Source organism: Myxocyprinus asiaticus, chromosome 34, assembly GCF_019703515.2.
Source record: "Myxocyprinus asiaticus isolate MX2 ecotype Aquarium Trade chromosome 34, UBuf_Myxa_2, whole genome shotgun sequence".
Lineage (NCBI taxonomy): Eukaryota > Metazoa > Chordata > Actinopteri > Cypriniformes > Catostomidae > Myxocyprinus > Myxocyprinus asiaticus.
The window spans coordinates 38,092,079-38,111,007 of record NC_059377.1 but is presented as its reverse complement, the minus strand read 5'-3'; the positions used below and the strand labels follow the sequence as shown (position 1 = coordinate 38,111,007).

Genomic DNA, 18,929 nt, shown 5'->3' with positions numbered 1-18,929 from the left:
TATTTTTTTCTTCCTTCAGCTTTACTTGTCTTTATGACTCATTGATTGTATGAATACATTGTTTGATCTTTTTGAACATTTATATAGAAAAAAAAAATCCACAGTTTTAGCCCATATTTGTGGACTTTTCAGAAGGTCATTTACCACCATAGGCACATTTTCCAACTTATATCAATGTTAAATTAGAGATCTGGAACGATTTCACCATGATGCCATCTGACCATCTTAAATACGGGACGAATTGACATGGGATGCATCATTTTATCTTTAAATACAGGACGATCCCATATTTTACGGGATGGGTGGCAACCCTTATCTAGAGGTCAAGGGTTAACCGTTTTATTTACGCATAATGCTCACTCTTCTAAATGACAGATCCACAAATACCCATATGGCTCAATAAAACTAATTTAGTTTAATCCTGAAATGCCGTTTTATTCTGGCTTGATTTACTCATTTCTGGGTTCGCAGATGTTTTCATATTTGGGCCAAAATGGCGTAGGAGATTTCTGTGGATTCCGTTTGCGACTTCACGGAGTGCAGTACGGTACTGCATCCAAAGGGGCGTATACACATACACACACACGCGCGATGCGTTTTTCGAGAGAAACGGGTAACTGTTCGTTTCGAGCCAGTTGTTTAGGAGGACTTCTGTATATTTGGCACTATTCTGGGGGGTGGGAAGAGGAAGAATGAAAGAGGTCTTCCAACGGAGTGGTCATAAACATGAACGGTGCCCTGTACATTTCGTTTTTCCAAGGTCAGCTGGAATCCGCACTGGAGCAGGTAGTGCAGCTCGCCGTGCAGGAAATCACCAAGACTGCTGGGGCCACTTTGAATTCAATGTTATTGGAAACGGCCACCAAAGAGCAGGAAAATCAGCGTTTGAGGGCGACCATTCAGTCCCGGGAGCTGGAGCACGGAGGCAAAAGGAAAAGCAATGCATCTAAGAGACGAAAAGACACGAACGATGGAACAAAGCAACACACCCCCAGTCAGAGCACCGAATGTCGCGTGCAGTCTGAGACGTTCAGGCGTGAACAGAAAGGGCGAGCAGTTGGTAAGGTTATTTGTGTGCACTTGATTAAAACTGCGCATTTAATAAACCACAATGAAGATAAGTGCGTAGTAATTTTCTAATTATGGAGGTGCATGTATTTATAACACAAATCTGATCCTGTGGGTTGGTGCGCAGTGACGGGGTTTATAAAAACATGGCTAAACACCATTTTGAACGGAAGGAGGAAGTCAAAATAAACTTGGTGTGCTTGTGCACCCATCAGTTTCAATTCCTTAATGTGGTTAAACGCCTCTTATTATTCACACACTTGGCACGAATTGCCGTGTTGTTAAATTCAAACCACACGAGGAGATTAAGTGAAATGCGTATTTTATTTAAAGCCCACCTTATTTATTTAAGTATACGTTTGTATTTACACTACATATGTTCCCTGGTAATGTTTAGGCTGTTGAAATTAACGGGTTCTTATTGACCTTGTTTAGAATAGCAGCGATTTTAATTTTTGACGGGAATGAAAACGAGGCTGAGAGGGATTGACGGGTCTAGTGCGCTGCATAAAGGTCTCTAATTTTCCCAACTCGTGTTTTCTGGAGTTTTTTTGTCTTCTAAATAAAATGTTTTTAAAGATTTTGTCATCTGAACGATCAACATCGTTTTAAACAACAGTAGAACCCAATAAAGAGACTGTAAATCTACCGCGACGTTCACAGCCTCGTTTTCATTATCGTCAAAAATTAAAAATGGCGCTACTCTGACTATGGTCTTCACATGGCTTTAGGCATGGGCGCCTGCAGGATTTAATCTGAAGGTATGCACAGAAATCTGCCTAGAGGTCTACACAGGCCTTAAAATGAAACCTGAGACCAACCCTTCCCGGCCTGAACGATTCCGTCATATTTTAAGCACGACCCGAACCCAAAATCACTTCCTGTCTAATTACTTCTCCTAGTATCTTCTCTTTGTATAGCTGTATTTTCCGTAAGCATATAGGCAACATTCTACCCGACCCGAACCTGAAATCGCGTACTATCTAATTTCTTCTCCTAGTATTGCTGTAATTTACATAAGCATATAGACAGCATTCTTTTAACAAGGCACAGCAGCCGGGGCCTGGGTAGCTCAGTGGTAAAATACGCTGGCTACCACCCCTGGAGTTCGCTAGTTCAAATCCCAGGGTGTGCTGAGTGACTCCAGCCAGGTTTCCTAAGCAACCAAATTGGCCCGGTTGCTAGGGAGGGTAGAGTCACGTGGGGTAACCTCCTCGTGGTTGCTATAATGTGGTTTGTTCTCGGTGGGGCGCGTGGTGAATTCAGCGTGGTTGCCGCGGTGGATGGCGTGAAGCCTCCACACGCGCTATGTCTCCGTGGCAATGCGCTCAACAAGCCACGTGATAAGATGCGCGGGTTGACTGTCTCAGACGTGGAGGCAACTGGGATTCGTCCTCCGCCACCCGGACTGAAGCGAATCACTATGCGACCACGAGGACTTAGAGCGCATTGGGAATTGGGCATTCCAAATTGGGAGAAAAAGGGGAAAAATCCCCCCCCCCCCAAAAAAAAAGGCACAGCAGCCCGTTAGTACACTAGAGCAGAACGGAAAAAAAGCATTGCCTTACCATTTATTTGCTGAAACTTCACTTGGTGCAGAACAATCTAGAATAAAACGAAACAATGCAACAGTCCCCTCTTTGCAGCCTGAACTTGTTCAGATGGTTAAATCTTTGTGATAACTGCGCTAAAAACAATCTAGATGCAGCACAAAGAATGAAACAGAGCGTAGGTGTCTCAACATGCATTTTTGAAAATGTGAAGTTATTTTTAATTTGTGCCGGTCCTGTGCGAGACGCTGAAGAAAAAGCGAGACGTGCAAATGTCAAAGATGTTCGTCCAGCAAGTGTTTAAACAATGGGAAAACAGAACAGATGTGCGCAAAAACACATTCGGTGTGAACGGCCCCTAACTCATCCATTCGCACATGTCTGTGAGTGAGAGCGCGTGCGCGAAACGATTGGTTGGCCTGTTTATTTTTTCATTAATTACAAACCTGAACCCGACCCGAAACCTGTCGGGTTTCTCTGGTCCCGTCGGGTTGCAGACCTCTAAGTCTGCATAATAAACCTTATATCTTGGGGGGTCTGGGGGCATGCTCCCCGTGAGATTTTTAAAAAAAAAATTTTTTTTGCAAAAAACAACACTAAAGCGTTAAATTCTGGTGACTTTGGGATAAGCATTTATTTATTTTCTCGTGTATGAGTAGCATTCATGTAACTATTGGCTGAAGCATTTCTTTCAGTAACCGTTCAGACAGACGCATTTTTGTGCTAAAAAAGCGAAACGCACCACAACGAATAGAGCAGAACGCAGGTGTCTCGACGCATTTTTATCAGTTGAAGAAATTATTTTTAACTTGACACAGCGTCTAAAAATGCAGCGCTCCCATGAGAGATGCTAAAAACACAGTGAAACGTGATGCAGTTGTCAAAAGACATCCATCTAGCGAATGTTTACATGGAAAACGATTGAAAAACAGCGTGAGTGGATGCAAAAAAAATATTTCTGTTTGAACAGCTCATTGTTCACATGACACAGCACTAGCTGAAGTTTCCCAAAGTTACCTCTCAAAAAGACAGCCTTTTGTCTCAGTTGACTGTTGGTAAATTTACACTGTATCCAGCGCTGTATTCGTAAATATCCCAATACGGTTTTACTGTGTGAGAAACCGCTCCAAATGATTCCATGAGAGAGCGCTCTGAACGAATTGTACTGAATCACGAATCGATTCAGACCGTTTTGCAAGCCCGTTTGGCCAATTCACTGAAAAGAACCGACTCAAAAAAATTATTAATTCGCAAATTGGGCATTGCTTGTTCTTTTAAACAGCCAACAGAAATACAGGACACATTTCAATATTGGTGAAATATTCTGAGAGTAAATATTTCTCAGGGCAGTTGGAGCGCTCATGGTATGCACAGTGCGTATGGCCGTACAGCTGCAGGCGCCCCTGGCTTTAGGTTTTTTGTTGTTCTTTTCAAGTAGGTCATTAACTCTAAGGGAGGAAGTGTGCAAGTGTACTATATTGGTCCTAGGAATTCGCAGAGGAGCGAGGCATTGTTTCAGACTGCAGTGACCAATGGGAATGTTCTGTCTTCATTGCAAACGGATTCATTGGAGGAAGTTTTTGAAGTCTGGTCTGTGAAATTAATCTTAGTCAGCAGTCCTCAGGCCTGTGTAGACATGTGAACAGAGGCTGCCTCTTTGGAGTATTGGATGACTTGTTATGACCACTGCCAATGGCTGGTTGGGGCGATGATGCTTCTGTCGTCGAGCTGCACCTTAGCGCTGCTTTTCATACTGCAGTGATGGTAGTCATGGGGATGTGTTTGACCAGTGGAGCTGGTTAGGGGAAGCCACACCTACCCAACCCTGTGGAGGTAATCTGTGGTTGGGGTTTGAGAGGGGAATATCATCATGAGAGACTTGACACTACATAGACAGGAACTGCAGCCAATTGGAAAAGGCGCAGAACAGAATGTCTGTGATCCACTTTTCTGTCATGGCCGATAACATTATGGCTCAAGAAACAGGCTACTAGTGGTAATGCTTACAAAAGTAGTAGAGTCAGATTTGTCCAAAAGAAGCCTGCTCAGTCTACAGTTGAAGTCAGATGTTTACATACATCTTAGCCAAATACATTTAAACTCAGTTTTTCACAATTCCTGACATTTTAATCATAGAAAACATTCCCTGTCTTAGGTCAGTTAGGATCACTACTTTATTTTAAGAATGTGTAATGTCAGAATAATAGTAGAGAGAATTATTTATTTCGGCTTTCATTTATTTCATCACATTCCCAGTGGGTCAGAAGTTTACATACACTTTGTTAGTATTTGGTAGCATTGCCATTTACATTTTTTAACTTGGGTCAGACGTTTTGGGTAGCCTTCCACAAGCTTCTCACAATAAGTTGCTGGAATTTTGGCCCATTCCTCCAGACAGAACTGGTGTAACTGAGTCAGGTTTGTAGGCCTCTTTGCTCACACACACTTTTTCAGTTCTGCCCACATATTTTCTGTTGGATTGAGGTCAGGGCTTTGTGATGGCCACTCCAATACCTTGACCATGTTGTCCTTAAGCCATTTTGCCACAACTTTGGAGGTATACTTGGGGTCATTGTCCATTTGGAAGACCCATTTGTGACCGTGCTTTAACATCTTGGCTGATGTCTTGAGATGTTGCTTCAATATATCCACATAATTTTCCTTCCTCATGATGCTATTTATTTTGTAAAGTGCACCAGTCACTCCTGCAGTCCCATCACCCCCACGACATGATGCTGCCACCCCCATGCTTCACGGTTGGGATGGTGTTCTTCGGCTTGCAAGCCTCACCCTTTGTCCTCCAAACATAACGATGGTCATTATGCCCAAACAATTACATTTTTGTTTCATCAGACCAGAGGACATTTCTCCAAAAAGTAAGATCTTTGTCCCCATGTGCACTTGCAAACTGTAGTCTGGCTTTTTTTATGGTGGTTTTGAAGCAGTGGCTTCTTCCTTGCAGGGCAGCCTTTCAGGTTATGTTGATATAAGACTTGTTTTACTGTGGATATAGATAATTGTCTACCTGTTTCCTCCATCTTCACAAGGTCCTTTGCAGTTGTTCTGGGATTGATTTGCACTTTTCTCACCAAACTACGTTCATCTCTAGGAGACAGAATGCATCTCCTTCCTGAGCGGTATGATGGCTGCGTGGTCCCATGGTGTTTATACTTGCGTACTGTTGTTTATACAGATGAACGTGGTACCTTCAGGCATTTGATTTCCCCATGATGTCAAGCAAAGAGGCACTGAGTTTGAAGGTAGGCCTTAAAATACATCCACAAGTACACCTCCAATTCAGTACACCTCCTATCAGAAGCTAATTGTCTAAAGGCTTGACATCATTTTCTGGAATTTTCCAAGCTGCTTAAAGGCACAGTTAACTTAGAGTATGTAAACTTCTGACCCACTGGAATTGTGATATATAGTGTTGGGCGATAGGACGATGTAATCTGATATCGACGATGTCTTAAAAAGATCCCGATGCCGATAGCGAACAGACGATATTCGGCAATACCATGGATCTGGGAAGTCGGCAAATACATTAAACAGTGGCCAGGGTGTGAAACTAGCACCCTCAAAATGCGACAAGGCTGAATCCAGTTCGCAAGCTCCTCGTCCAAATGCAGGTAGTTCATACATGGGCAATTTTGCTCATCTACACGCAACAGGCCAGCAACATCTCAGAGTGATGCATGACAAGAAATGCTGTTAGTCACAAAGACACGTGCTTGAAGAAGCACACTTTATTATATTTTTAAGAACAGACAAAAGAAAAGCCGTCATTGCTCGTGTCTGATTCGCTGTTTGTTCAGAGGTGTGCAGCATGAGCCTGTCACGTGGAACACACACATGTCGGCGTGCAGCGCAATCCTGTCTCGTGGAACAAGTGCATGCAACTTCTTTTTTTTCTCTGTTTCATGCATCTGAAAACTGTTTGCAAGAATAATGCCATCTATGAGAATGCTGCAAATTATCTCCGATCATCACAGGAGGTGCTTTGAGTTTCGTTTGCTTTATTTCCATGCGGTTGGCATTCATTGTGAACAAAACTCTGTTGTTTCAGTTATATATATATCTTTGTATTAAAGAAATAAAGACGAAAGTGATTAAATAATAAAATAATACAAGACACGTCCACCTTGAACCTAAAATTTAGTTCTATTTATTTTCTTTAGGCAGCATTAACTGTATTAACAAAATGCAATACAAACACAAATTCGATAAGAACACACATTTGGCAACATTATTTTGGGAACACAAGGGAATTTATTAGGCTTTTTTTTATGTTTATTATTATCTTTACATTTATAAATGTCTTTAGTTCTTAATCTGTAGGTTATTCGTAATTTTCCACCTGGTATCGTTGATGGATGCTTGCGTGATGGCAAATGGAGCCGTTGGAGACGGTAAAGGTTTAAATGAGGTGGTTAAATAAGATTTTTTGACCACTTCGTTATTTTATTGCTTTTTCGTTTAAAGTGCAGTTTGAATTTAGAAATGTCTTTTGTTTGTTTTTCGTGTTTCAGTAAATGAATTACATTTTTTAAGCAAAATCAGTAAAACAAAAAAATTCGCTGACCCTCGGCAGGGGGGTTGACGATGTAGTCGGATATCGCAGTGTTTTTTAAGGCGATTATCGATAAAATAATTTTTACATATCACCCAGCCCTAGTGATATAGTCAGTTAAAAGTGAAACAATCTGTCTGTAAACAATTGTTGGAAAAATTACTCATGTCATGCACAAAGTAGATGTCCTAAACGACTTGCCAAAACTATAGTTCACTAATATGAAATCTGTGGAGTGGTTTAAAAATTAGTTTTAATGACTTCAACATAAGTGTATGTGAACTTCTGACTTCAACTGTATTTTGTATAGATCCATTCATAGAGTCAAGTGAATCTAGATCAGACAGACACATAGACCCTGTTTACACCTGGTATTAAGATGCATTTCAGGTGATCCGATCACAAGTGATCAGCCATAAATACAGGTCTAAACGGGGTTTGAAACATTTTGTGATGGGATCACAAAAAACACATACAAAGGTAGTCAAAAAAATGCATGTGACCACATCGCATTTGAGGTTTAAACTTTGCCTGTTATGAGCGGCTTTTAAAGGAAATAACCCTCTGAAAACAGATATTCTTCAGTGTGCCTGATATCAACATGCAGGGACACAGATGACAAGCACAAAAATCTGAAGCCGAGGTTAATACAATAAATACACTAAAATAACTAATAATTCTGCTCGAAATGTCGTGTTTGTGCTTGGATTAAATTCTGTCTGGTCTCATGAACATTATGTGACTGTGGCAACATTTTTGCAAAACGATATTATGTGCTTCATTACATGTTTAGCTGCAGTTTTCTAGTGAAATATCCAGCAAGGGGCGCCAAAAGTGAGTGAAATAAAGTCGAAATCAGACTAGGTTTTTCAGGTGAATAGTTGGGGTTTTAAGGAGTAAAAGTGTCTCCCTAACCTAAAACTTTAACCTAAACCTAACAAATAGTGTTTTAAGATGAAATATGACATGAAAAGCAAATTTTTTGAAGCAACCATGGCATCTTTTGTCATTTTTATGACACTTTCAGCTTGTGTCATCCTATGTGCTCGACTGGTTTCGAGTCCAAAGTCCAACACTCCATGTGTTGAGCTACCGTGGACGTTAATGACTTTGTAATAAGTGTGCAAATGTAGGTGAGTCTGTAATAAAAGCGTTAAAATGTATAGTTTTTCAAGTGATGCGTTACAATAAAGGCGTTTCAATATCTTAACATAGAAGTGTGTAATAGAGGAAAAAATAAGTGTTTATAAATTCACAATCGGCTGTTGTGGTCGTGATTTGTGTGAAAGTAAATAAAACGCACAACTGTTGTTGCGCCTTTAATGTTAATTTCACCAGGAAACTGCAGCGAAATGTAGAATTCAGCACGTAAAAGTCAGTTTGCAAAAATGTCATTATAGTAACGTTCATTCTATGAGACTAGGCTGATTAAATTTCAGCGGCATCTGGGAGAAACAATGCGCCAGTTTAATTAAAGCTTTCCTTGTCTTTTCTGACTTTGTTGCGCTTTAATGTCATGCAGTAGCATAGCGTTTGATGTATGTTGTCATGAATACAGAGACCCTCCCCTCCAAATCCAAACACAAGTGGTCACAGTAGATGCATTTAAGTGACCAGGTGTAAACAGTGATGTGTCTCACCTGACCATATGTGATTGAATCACCCAAGACACATCGTAATACCAGGTGTAAACGGTGTCCTACATGCAACTGATCATCATAGTTAAATGTCCCTCAAAAACATTTGAACAGGGAGCATTGACTTTCTTAGAATCTGTTAAATCTGCACTTTTTACACAGCAAAAAAAATATTTTCTTACTGAGTGTTTGTCTTATTTTCCTGTAAAATCCTAAAAATTATTCAAAAAGCAGAATATATTAAGTCTTGTTTTCCCTTTTATTTTTGCTGAATTAAGTGTTTTAAAGTTTAATTCAAATGTATCATCAAAAAAACTCAAAATGCACAATTTTTTTAAAATAGAAAATGGGCATTATTATTAAAATAATCATGATTATATATATTGCTTTATCACTAGTATATATTATGTGTGGCGATAATATTTTTGTGTTGGTGTATCTTAAGTATGCTCCAACAGTAAAGCATTAGCCTAAATGCCATTTTCTGGCATGCTTGGACTATTAGACGTAGTGTTGTTGAAAGAGTATTCTTAGTGGTCTAATCAAAATGGGCTCCATACAGTCAAGTGTAGAATGGAGAGGACTGCATGCTGTGCATTTTAAAGGCCTTATTGCTGCAAGAAGGTGGACGGGAATGTCATTACTTGGAGGCCTAAAAAGTTCATGCTAGCTTCCATCTCAAATTTTGAACCTGCAGCATTTCTCTCCAATTTGCTTTTAACCCACGGCACCCCATCACCATGGGAACTGCTAAGAAGAATCCTTTCCTGTCTTGAAATATAGGTTGCTGGGCTTTTAGAGACACCCAAGCTTGGCTTGGTCTCACTTAGACTTGAACCTTGTGCCAAAGTATAGGTATTTCTGATTTGGTGCAAGTTAAAATTAGTGACTTTGTTCATAATTGAAAATCAGTGCAAAGTTCCAGGATTTGCTTCATTTTTTTCTCTGATGTCTCTGCAACCTATGGCACACGGAGGGGTAATAACTGGCACCCCAGCAACAGCAAGAGGAGTAGACTATTTTATGTATATATATTCCGCAACTGTTTTCCAATCTACAACTTGATGTAATCCTTCCTCATGATCACGCAATGCGTTTTCATGAGCCGAATGGGAGGCTAAACAAAAAGTTAAAATGTGACGAGACTGCCGTATACCCAACAGACTCATGCAGAGCGTGCGAGACATTCGCACATCATGAGCCGAGAGCGCGAGTAAATGTGCCCGCTTTAATTCGGTCAGGTTGCACGGATGACAGCCTACATTCCATGTTTCATTTGTTTCTTTTTGCATTCAGAGCAACACGTGATGTAATAAGGAAAACACCACTATTAATCCTTGAGACTTCCAACCCAGCATACAGGTACACCATACTTAAACCATAGTTACACTCAAAATTACATTAAACGATTAAAAGAGAAAACATTAACCCACATCTTGGAGTTCAAAAATCTGAGTCTATTCAAAATGTTAATTAAACCTGGAAATAAAGTTTTAGGATTTTGCAGGTGCGATTCACTGAAAAGGGCTAAATAGTTGATCTGCGTGTGATGCGCGAATGGTTTGTACGCGCAGCGCGAGTCTCGTCACACTTTAGAAGTGTTTAGTCTCCCATTCAACTGATGAAAATACTCTGCATGATCACGAGGAAGGATTACATCAAGATGTAGATAGGAATGCAGGTGTGAAAAACTTCATATAAATAAAATAGCCTGCTCCTCTCTCGCTTTTGCTTAGTGCTATGATTACCCCTCTGTGTGACTTCGAAAAATGTATGACATAATATAAGAAATATTTAAGATTCCACACATTGTGATCAGTAATCAAATAAGCAAATTTGTGGCTGTGTTAATTCATTTTGTATAAATGGACAGGTTTTCTTTCATTAAAGCACTTTCACAAGATGCTCTGTGAAAATTCACATGCAGGATAATGATTATATCATAATTATTGGGTTTTGTACAATTTTTTACTCAAACTGTTAAGCTGATAATATCATTTGTAATGAAAAAAAAATGATTAAATTAAAATTATGCAAAATAGAAACATTTTCACAAGTGGACTCAAATTTCAGATACAGTAACATAAATGTGCATGATTTTTTTTTTTTGGGTGGGGGTTCTTTGGCATAGCCGTTGACCAGGAAAAATAAAAAATGGCACTCCATGTCAAAAAGGTTGCTGACCCCTGCTGTAGAATAAACTAATAGACCCTGTTATACCTGATAGGTCTTTTGTATTTTGTGTGGTTGTCTTATGTATATAATATTTCACATTAAAATCACATGCCACTTAATATTCTTTGTCCATTGGTTACGGAGAAACTTAGCTTATATGTGTACAAAACGTCAATGATAAACCACAACACTTTTACCACTGCTTGACAAATACCATCTTTATTGCATCCAAATGATTTAAAAACTGCAAACATGTCTATTTCTGAAAACTACAATAGTTGAGCGTCGTCTTCTACCTTCTTTTCCGTTCTTTTCATAAATTGTGGAGAACAACTCCGCTTGTGATGAATGTTAGTTGCATTGTCCAATCAAAGTTGTTTTCTGGAAATCAACTTTTAACATTACAATTTATGCCGTTGGATTGACTGTCTTATATTTTAGTTTCTAGATCCACCAAAACTTGATTGAAAACATTGAAAATGTTATTATTGAAGCAATTTTAATTTTGCATGCATATAAAAGCCATGTCAGTAGATGACCATTAAAAAATCTCCAATTTAATAATTGGTTCAGTATTTTTAAAGGCCAGATATTTAAAAAAAAATCATGGCATAACTTATGGGTCCTTGAGGCAAATTTGTTCCCCAAGAGGAGAGTGACTCGCATGTGAAATTGTAAGTCTTTAGCTGAAACTGATTATTGCAAATTTCACCACAAGCTGATCAACCACACATCCCAGCCATCCCAAAATTATACAAAATGCAAGTGTCCACAGACCCCTCATGCATGCAAAGTTTGGTGAATTGTCACCATAGGAATAAAAAGTTATAGCTGTTCAACATAAGCAGTAAAAATAACAGACCAGTGGAGAAAGTCAATGAAGTTTGTTCTAAACTCAAAAGACAGAAGGCAAATGTAAAACATTTAGTACTCTATTATATTCCCAATGTTCGTGAGCAGCATTGCCCCAACAATACCAGACAGTTGAAAGCAAATGTTCTCATTGTGTCTCCGGGTTTCATTTGTCTCATCTGTTTTCTGGGTTTCAGTCAGGATTATAAAGCTAAGACGTAAAACAAAGTAAACCTGAACAACGATACTACTATTGCTTTCTTCAGATTTCTTGTTAATTTCAAGGGTCTCTTCAAATTAATTAAAACATTTCATTATGTTACTCTGCACAGAGAAACATGGCCAACAGATGCCATGGAAAATCATTTGTAGTGGCATTTTACTTGAATTGTTTTCAGATCTTGACAGCATAATTGAGTCTCTGGATCTGAGCTTTTGCTTGCTGACAGTAAGCAGCGATTGCATCTTATTGCATGCAGTTCAGTACAGCATAGAACAAAGAGGTTTTTGAGTCACAAAAATATTACTGATAATAATATCTCAGTAAACGTGTCATGAAATGTCTCTACTTTGTGTCCATTTTAAGGTCAGTTAAAAGCCGTTATGGAACATGTCCTGGAATTCGCCGTTTGTGAACTGACCAAAATTGTGGAAGACAACTTTGACGACCTGCTCGTGGAGTTCACCAAGAAAGAGCGGGAAAACCAGATATTGAAAGAGCAACTACAGGACAAGAACATAGTGGAGGACAGTGAGGTGGCTGATGCGGAAACAGAAGACTGTGAAAACGACTCGGACTCTCCAAGCAGTTCCAAAATGAAAAGGCAGGAGTCACAAGGCATGCCAGACCAATCACCCAAAAAAGCATGGGAAAAGGAACAGACGGAAACCACCAATGGTACCAAATATTTTCTTGATATCTACTATTTATTAAAGGATTATTCCGGGTTCTATACACGTTAAGCTCAATCGACAGCATTTGTGGCATAATGTTGATTACTACAAATTAATTTCGACTAGTCCATCGTTTAAAAAAACAAAACAAAAACAAGGTTATAGTGAGGCACTTACAATGGAAGTGAATGGGGCCAAATTTTCAAGGGTTTAAAGGCAGAAATGTGAAATTTATAATTATATAAAAGCACTTAGATTAATTTTTCTATTAAAACTTGTGTATTATTTGAGCTGTAAATTTGTTTAAATTGTCGTTTTTACAGTTGTTTTAGGGTTTACGGCATTGAGTCATCATGGCAACAAAGTTTTAATACTGAATAACTGTACACAGATAAGGTTATAAGACTTTACCGTACTAAAATAAGTTTACCATATATAATGTTTACAGATAGGCCCCATTCACTTCAATCATAAGTGTCTTTCTGTTACCGCGATTTTTGCTTTTTTTTAAAGAAAACCATTTTTGTGGTAATCATAATCAACATTGTGCCTTCGATTGAGCTAAACTTGCATTGGAAATTCCTTTAATTAGAATGTATGTAGCGATGTAAAGTTAGATAGAATCCCTTTTTCTTTAGAAATATGTCTTTTCAAGCAGGGCCTAAAAAATAAGTAATTATTCACAACTCTTCCTCTTTTCTGTTTTCGCTAAATAGAAGCAGACAAGCAGACCGTGATTGCAGTGGCCCAGGACTGGGTACCCATCCTGGATAAAGTCTTTGGGCAAAAGTGGTGCAGTGACCTTTTTCAGATCAAAGAGGTCACCACCAGTAAGGAGGAATGCTCTGGGCTTGGCTCAGGGTCTATGAGCGACATGGACAGCTTAATTCGGGAGACGCTCATGCCGTCTTGTCTAGCCTCTCAAAGGAAGCTGGAGCTTGAGATGGGGCAGCTGCCATGGTTGCAGGCAAAAGATATGGAGGTTGTTTCTCTTTCCTCGGACACTAAAGGCATTCCTGTTGTCAGTTCCACAGGTAGGCTGCACTATGCTGATGATCTGGTGCTGTCTGGTAGAGATTGATTGATAGTTGTTGTTGTTTTTTTTTGTTTTTTTTAACCAATACGTGGGAAAATCACTAAGATTGAATTGTGGCAAAAGGTAAAGCATGGTTTTTTCTTTTTGCCCGTGCTCCTTTAGCGCCCGATTTTACTAAAGGAATTATGCAGATCGGGCAAAGGTGCAAATGTGACCACAAAATCTGTGCTAATTCCGCTTTTGCGGGCCAGTTATGAAGGATGCAGCAGACCACCACAATCTGACACACTCTGCCAAGACTGTACAGCATCATTCCACTGCTGTAATCCACACACCTAAATCATCTATTTAACATGCCGAGGGCCCACTTTAATATGCTGTGCGTAAGGATGTATGCCTGATTATATTGCTCTTTTAGTGCCTATTTTTTTTTTTTTTTTCTGTATAATTTTATTATCTTCCCTGAGGTCCACTGATAATGTTAGTAAAGTTTTTTTTTTTTTGTTGCACCAAAACAGTCATAATTTAGTAATATATGATCATTTTCCACCCTTTTTGAAAAGCTCGGTTTTGGCCTAAGTGCCTCCTTTAAACTTCAAAGTTAATGACACCTGATATGACTGGCTAACATTGTGCAGCCTCTTGAATACAGCCATAATTGAAACCCAATCAAAAGAGAATAAACCAAATCCACAACAGTATCACAATTTCAGGGATTACACATAACGCACATCCAACACATTGCATACAAATATATTAAGCTTTTCATTTATTGCAAGCCCAGCAGTGCCATAAACTATCAGACAGTCGTGACATTTGAAATATTCATGAATGAAACTGTTTACTCGTGGTTTTGCGATCGGGTCCAAATGTTTTTAACTGCCCCGTCCTTCAATAACAGTTACTGTGCAAAGCTTGAATCGTATTATGGCTGGTTCACAAGCAATCCACATTGATATGAGCCGAAAAACCACACATACATAGTCCTAAGCACAATGAAGACACACACACATACAGTATCATTGTGCACTGAAGCCGGAAACGCATCAAAACGGTCAAAGACATCCATCTAGTGCATGTTTATATACTCCAACAATTAAAAATAGTGCAAATGGGCAAATGAACCATTTGAGCAGTTTGTGCTCCAAACAGCAAGAGGCAGAGCAGCCAAATGAAAGAGAATGGCTTCTCCTTTTCAGAGTTGTAATTTGACACCGTGTCTTTTAAAAGCGGCGCGAAATACACGTCGACGGGCAAAGACGTCTGTCTAGTGCATGTTAATATACAAAAATCATTCAAAATAGTCTAGATGGGTCCCCGTTTGTGTTCAGGAATAGTAAATTAGCCACACTAGGCCTGTTTGTCCTGCTCTCTCTATTTTCGAACTGAGCACCAGAGGGCGGGGCCAAGGGTACAATAACGTAATGTAGGCGTTGATGTTTTTTCGCTGTAGAAGTGGTCATAATTTACAGCATGTTTTTATAGTAGAATAACCTTTTATGTCGAAATATCAAGGAAAATTTGATTCCTCATGACATGACTGACCCCTTTAACATAGAAAGCATGGAAAGAAATTAGGATGATTTCATTTAATTCTCAAGACGTAGTTCTATTTTAGCACTGGTTGTGTATTTTAAACTAGATTGGGGGTGGTTTGCAAATAAAACACAGGTTTTTTGCGCTGAAATACCACACGCACAACTGGCGCAACTGTTTAGTGGATTTCTTTTACTGTGTTTTTTTTAACTCCAATAAGGAATATAACTTTTAATTATGGTTTTATTTCTGCTTTTTGACACAATAATAACTAAACCATTAGACTACAATAAAAACATAATATGCACTGTTAATAATTTATTAATGATAATAACAAATAATATTGATTACACCAAACCAATACTGATTTTAACAAAAAAATATAGGCTGATAATGATATTTTGCCACTTACCTTATTTTATCATCAGATCTGCTTTAAAATGTACAAAAAGTTACAAAAGCTTTGTTACTGTCCTAACAATAAACAATTTCCATTGAACATGGATTGGACCTGTCTAACACATGACAGGCCATAATTTTAAAGAGAGCAACAATAAAAGATCAATAGAAGATAAAGATATAAAAAAAAGAACTGAATATGATAGTATGATATAAAAAAGGATATTTTGTACTTCTAAACGCAGAAATGCAGCCTTTTAAGTTTTAGTAATCACACAATATTGTGATTTCAATCTTAATTCAATCATGCAGCATTAATTGATATCATACCAATATCTCAGAAGTCAAAGTCTACTGGTTTTTAAAGCGTTTTGGATGGTTTCCCTAATCATGTATTCTACTGTAAGTGTAACTTTTACGACTGTTACGTCTGTAAGGCCGGTTTTTCCTCAATGTGAGTAAATATTACAGTTCTTAGGAGTGCCAACCCTTCTACATATTGTGGCTATTATTTCTGGGTTGTGTATTTGAATTCACATAGTTTTTACAACGTGTGTTACTAATAGTTATAAATAAACCATCGGTTTTTCATATCGGCATTTTCATGCTTATAACCGATATGCCGATGGTTTTAATTTGGTCAATAATTGGCCGATAAATATCGGCTACCAATACATCGCTGCATCCCTACTATAAATATTGATTATATTTATGCAAAATTGTTTTGCGATCTAAAGTGTGAAAATTAAAGTGCTAATTTTCATATTTTTTTGAGCTATATCTAACTCTTAAGCTTAAAATGGCATGCCTTTCTCACTTGAGAATAAATGTAAAGTTATGCAAACGATACATTAAGTTCACCTGCGAAGACCATTGTTTCCTGTTGAATCCTGTTTTTTTTTTTGTTTTTTTTAGAGACCCATTTAACGGTTTAATTTATCCATGAACTAATTTAGTAGAACTTTGTTAATATCGGTAAAAAATATATCGGTCAAACAGACTGTTGGTGTGTCTTTAATGCATGGAACTGTAATTTGAAGTTTTACATTTCTCTCTTTTTCTGCTTTATCTGTAGGCGATGATTCTAATATCAGATCCCCATCAATGTTACAAAGACTCTTGACTCTACCGTACCAGTTGCTTGAGGATGATGAAGAGTCCATGGATGCTGTTCCAAGTCTGGAAGTGTGCCTGGATCCGTCTGATTCACAAGTCAGCAAAGGATCAAAGAGTGATCAGATCTCAGCAAATAAGAAAAAAGAACAGGAGAACCTGAAAGAGGAAGAGGAAGATGAGGAAGACGAGACAAGAACTCACGAATTAGACAGGCGTGAATCCTTGAAACACAAAAGCAGGAGGAAGTCCCATGCTTGCAAAAAGTGTGACAGGATGTTCAGCCGCGTGCATCTTCTCAGAGCCCACCAGCAAACGCATGAGGAGACACCCAACCGATGCCAAGAGTGTGGAAAGATTTTCTCCCAGTCGTCAAAGCTCCAAGCGCACTTACGGACGCACACAGGCAAAACAATATGACGAAATGTAGATGGGGGGGTGGTTCAAAAGGAAAATTATGAATGGAACAGGGATGGATATATTTTTCCCAGTATTTGTTGTTTCTCTGAGTGGGTTAGCATTAGATCATTAGCAGAATTCGATTCAGGGCTGTCAGATTTGTTTCGAATTCAGAATTTGATCACATTTTAGCCCTAATTTGAAGGTACTCTGAGATAAAAGAAAAAAGGATTTATCATCCTTCAATCCCAATAATTACCAGCTGTGTGTAGGCAGTGTAAATAATTGAATAGGGTGGTGTAGACCATCACAACAAGAAGTGAAGTATTTCTTTCACTTTAGGCGAATGAGTTTTCACAATACAAATTTTAAAAGATTTTGAAATGTAAATATTTCAAAAGCGATGATTAAAAGTGAATGTGAAGTACAACAATCCTAGACTGTAGCCTAGAAGTCCTAAAGGGAAAGATAAAGGAGTGTGTAGCAAAGAGTAGCGATAGATGATGCTTGAGCTCTTCGTGGATCCCTTGCAGCATGTTGGTCTTGTATTTCTTTGTACAAACTTCTGAATGTGATAAAAAATAAACCAGAAATTATAGAATGTTTCTCTTGCGATCAAATTTACCATCACTGACTGAGTACTTAACACGAAATACCTCTTCATAATATACTTTTAGATGTCATACTGGATTGTTTTTAAAAAATTAAGATGTCGAACCAATTCTTGAAGTTCTTCTGAACCTCGTATCAAGCAAAAAAGATGTTACAGGGTGGCTTACAGCTTTTGACTTGAACTTGCACAGTTAATATGAATCATTGTATGAAGTAAACAGCCAATAAGATATCTTCAAGAGGTAAGGATTGTGTGGATGAACCATTAAGGAACGAGAACACCTCCGTAAATGTTTTGACTTTAAGTTATTACCTTGTGACGAGAACTTTACATTGGTTATTGGAAAGAAACTCAAATTCCAAATTATTCCGAACCGTTCCAAATGATTGCCCCCATTCGTCTCCCCTTTGTGTTCTTGTTTTAATGACTGTAGAAGGGGCTTAATAGTTGGGGATTGGAGATCACAAACTTTTTCTAGATTCCCCACCAGTATCCTGGAGTATCGTCTTCCTTGTGTGTAGTGTTTTATTGGATATACAAAGCTCTATCTTAAACTTGCAGAAATGCTCAGTTGCCTGTTGTGGATGTGTGTTTTCCAGTATCAGTGATTTAAAATATATGTGGAAATCTATCTGAATATACAGAGTCTTCCTCAGGGAAGGCACTATTTTTTCCCCATATTGGCAGATGGACCCTACATTTTCGATTTACACCCTGCATCAAAGGGAACGCTAACGGTGGAGTCCCACATTACGCACATTCCCACTTACCGACTCATAAATCAGATGTTTTACAATAGCTCTCTCAATAATAAGCATGATGGAAAAGTACAAGTTGTTACTGTTACTTTTTGGATCTATACCTCATCGCTGGGACTGCGTCATCTTTTGGGACTTCTGCAATATTAGGAGTAAGATCCTGGTCAGAAACGTTTACAATGGTGAACTTGAAAATGGAATGGGGCCGGCTTATCTGTTTGCCCACTTACTATTTGTTTTAGCTTTTTTTTTTTTTTTTTTTTTTTTGTAATACAATGGAAAAATTTGGCTTTTGTTTTGAAGTACATATTTTGCAAATATGTCATGAC

General features: G+C 38.5%; 1 protein-coding gene across 1 annotated transcript; it reads left to right on the top strand.

The window, feature by feature from the left end:
* The first annotated feature begins 577 nt into the window (after window positions 1-577).
* On the top strand, window positions 578-18,384 carry LOC127424879 (zinc finger protein 396-like). The gene is made up of 4 exons (XM_051670396.1): window positions 578-1,060; window positions 12,439-12,750; window positions 13,463-13,780; window positions 16,793-18,384. The coding sequence occupies exons 1-4, from the start codon at window positions 727-729 to the stop codon at window positions 17,248-17,250; spliced, it is 1,422 nt and encodes a 473-aa protein (XP_051526356.1). The 5' UTR covers window positions 578-726; the 3' UTR covers window positions 17,251-18,384.
* The last annotated feature ends 545 nt before the right edge of the window (window positions 18,385-18,929 follow it).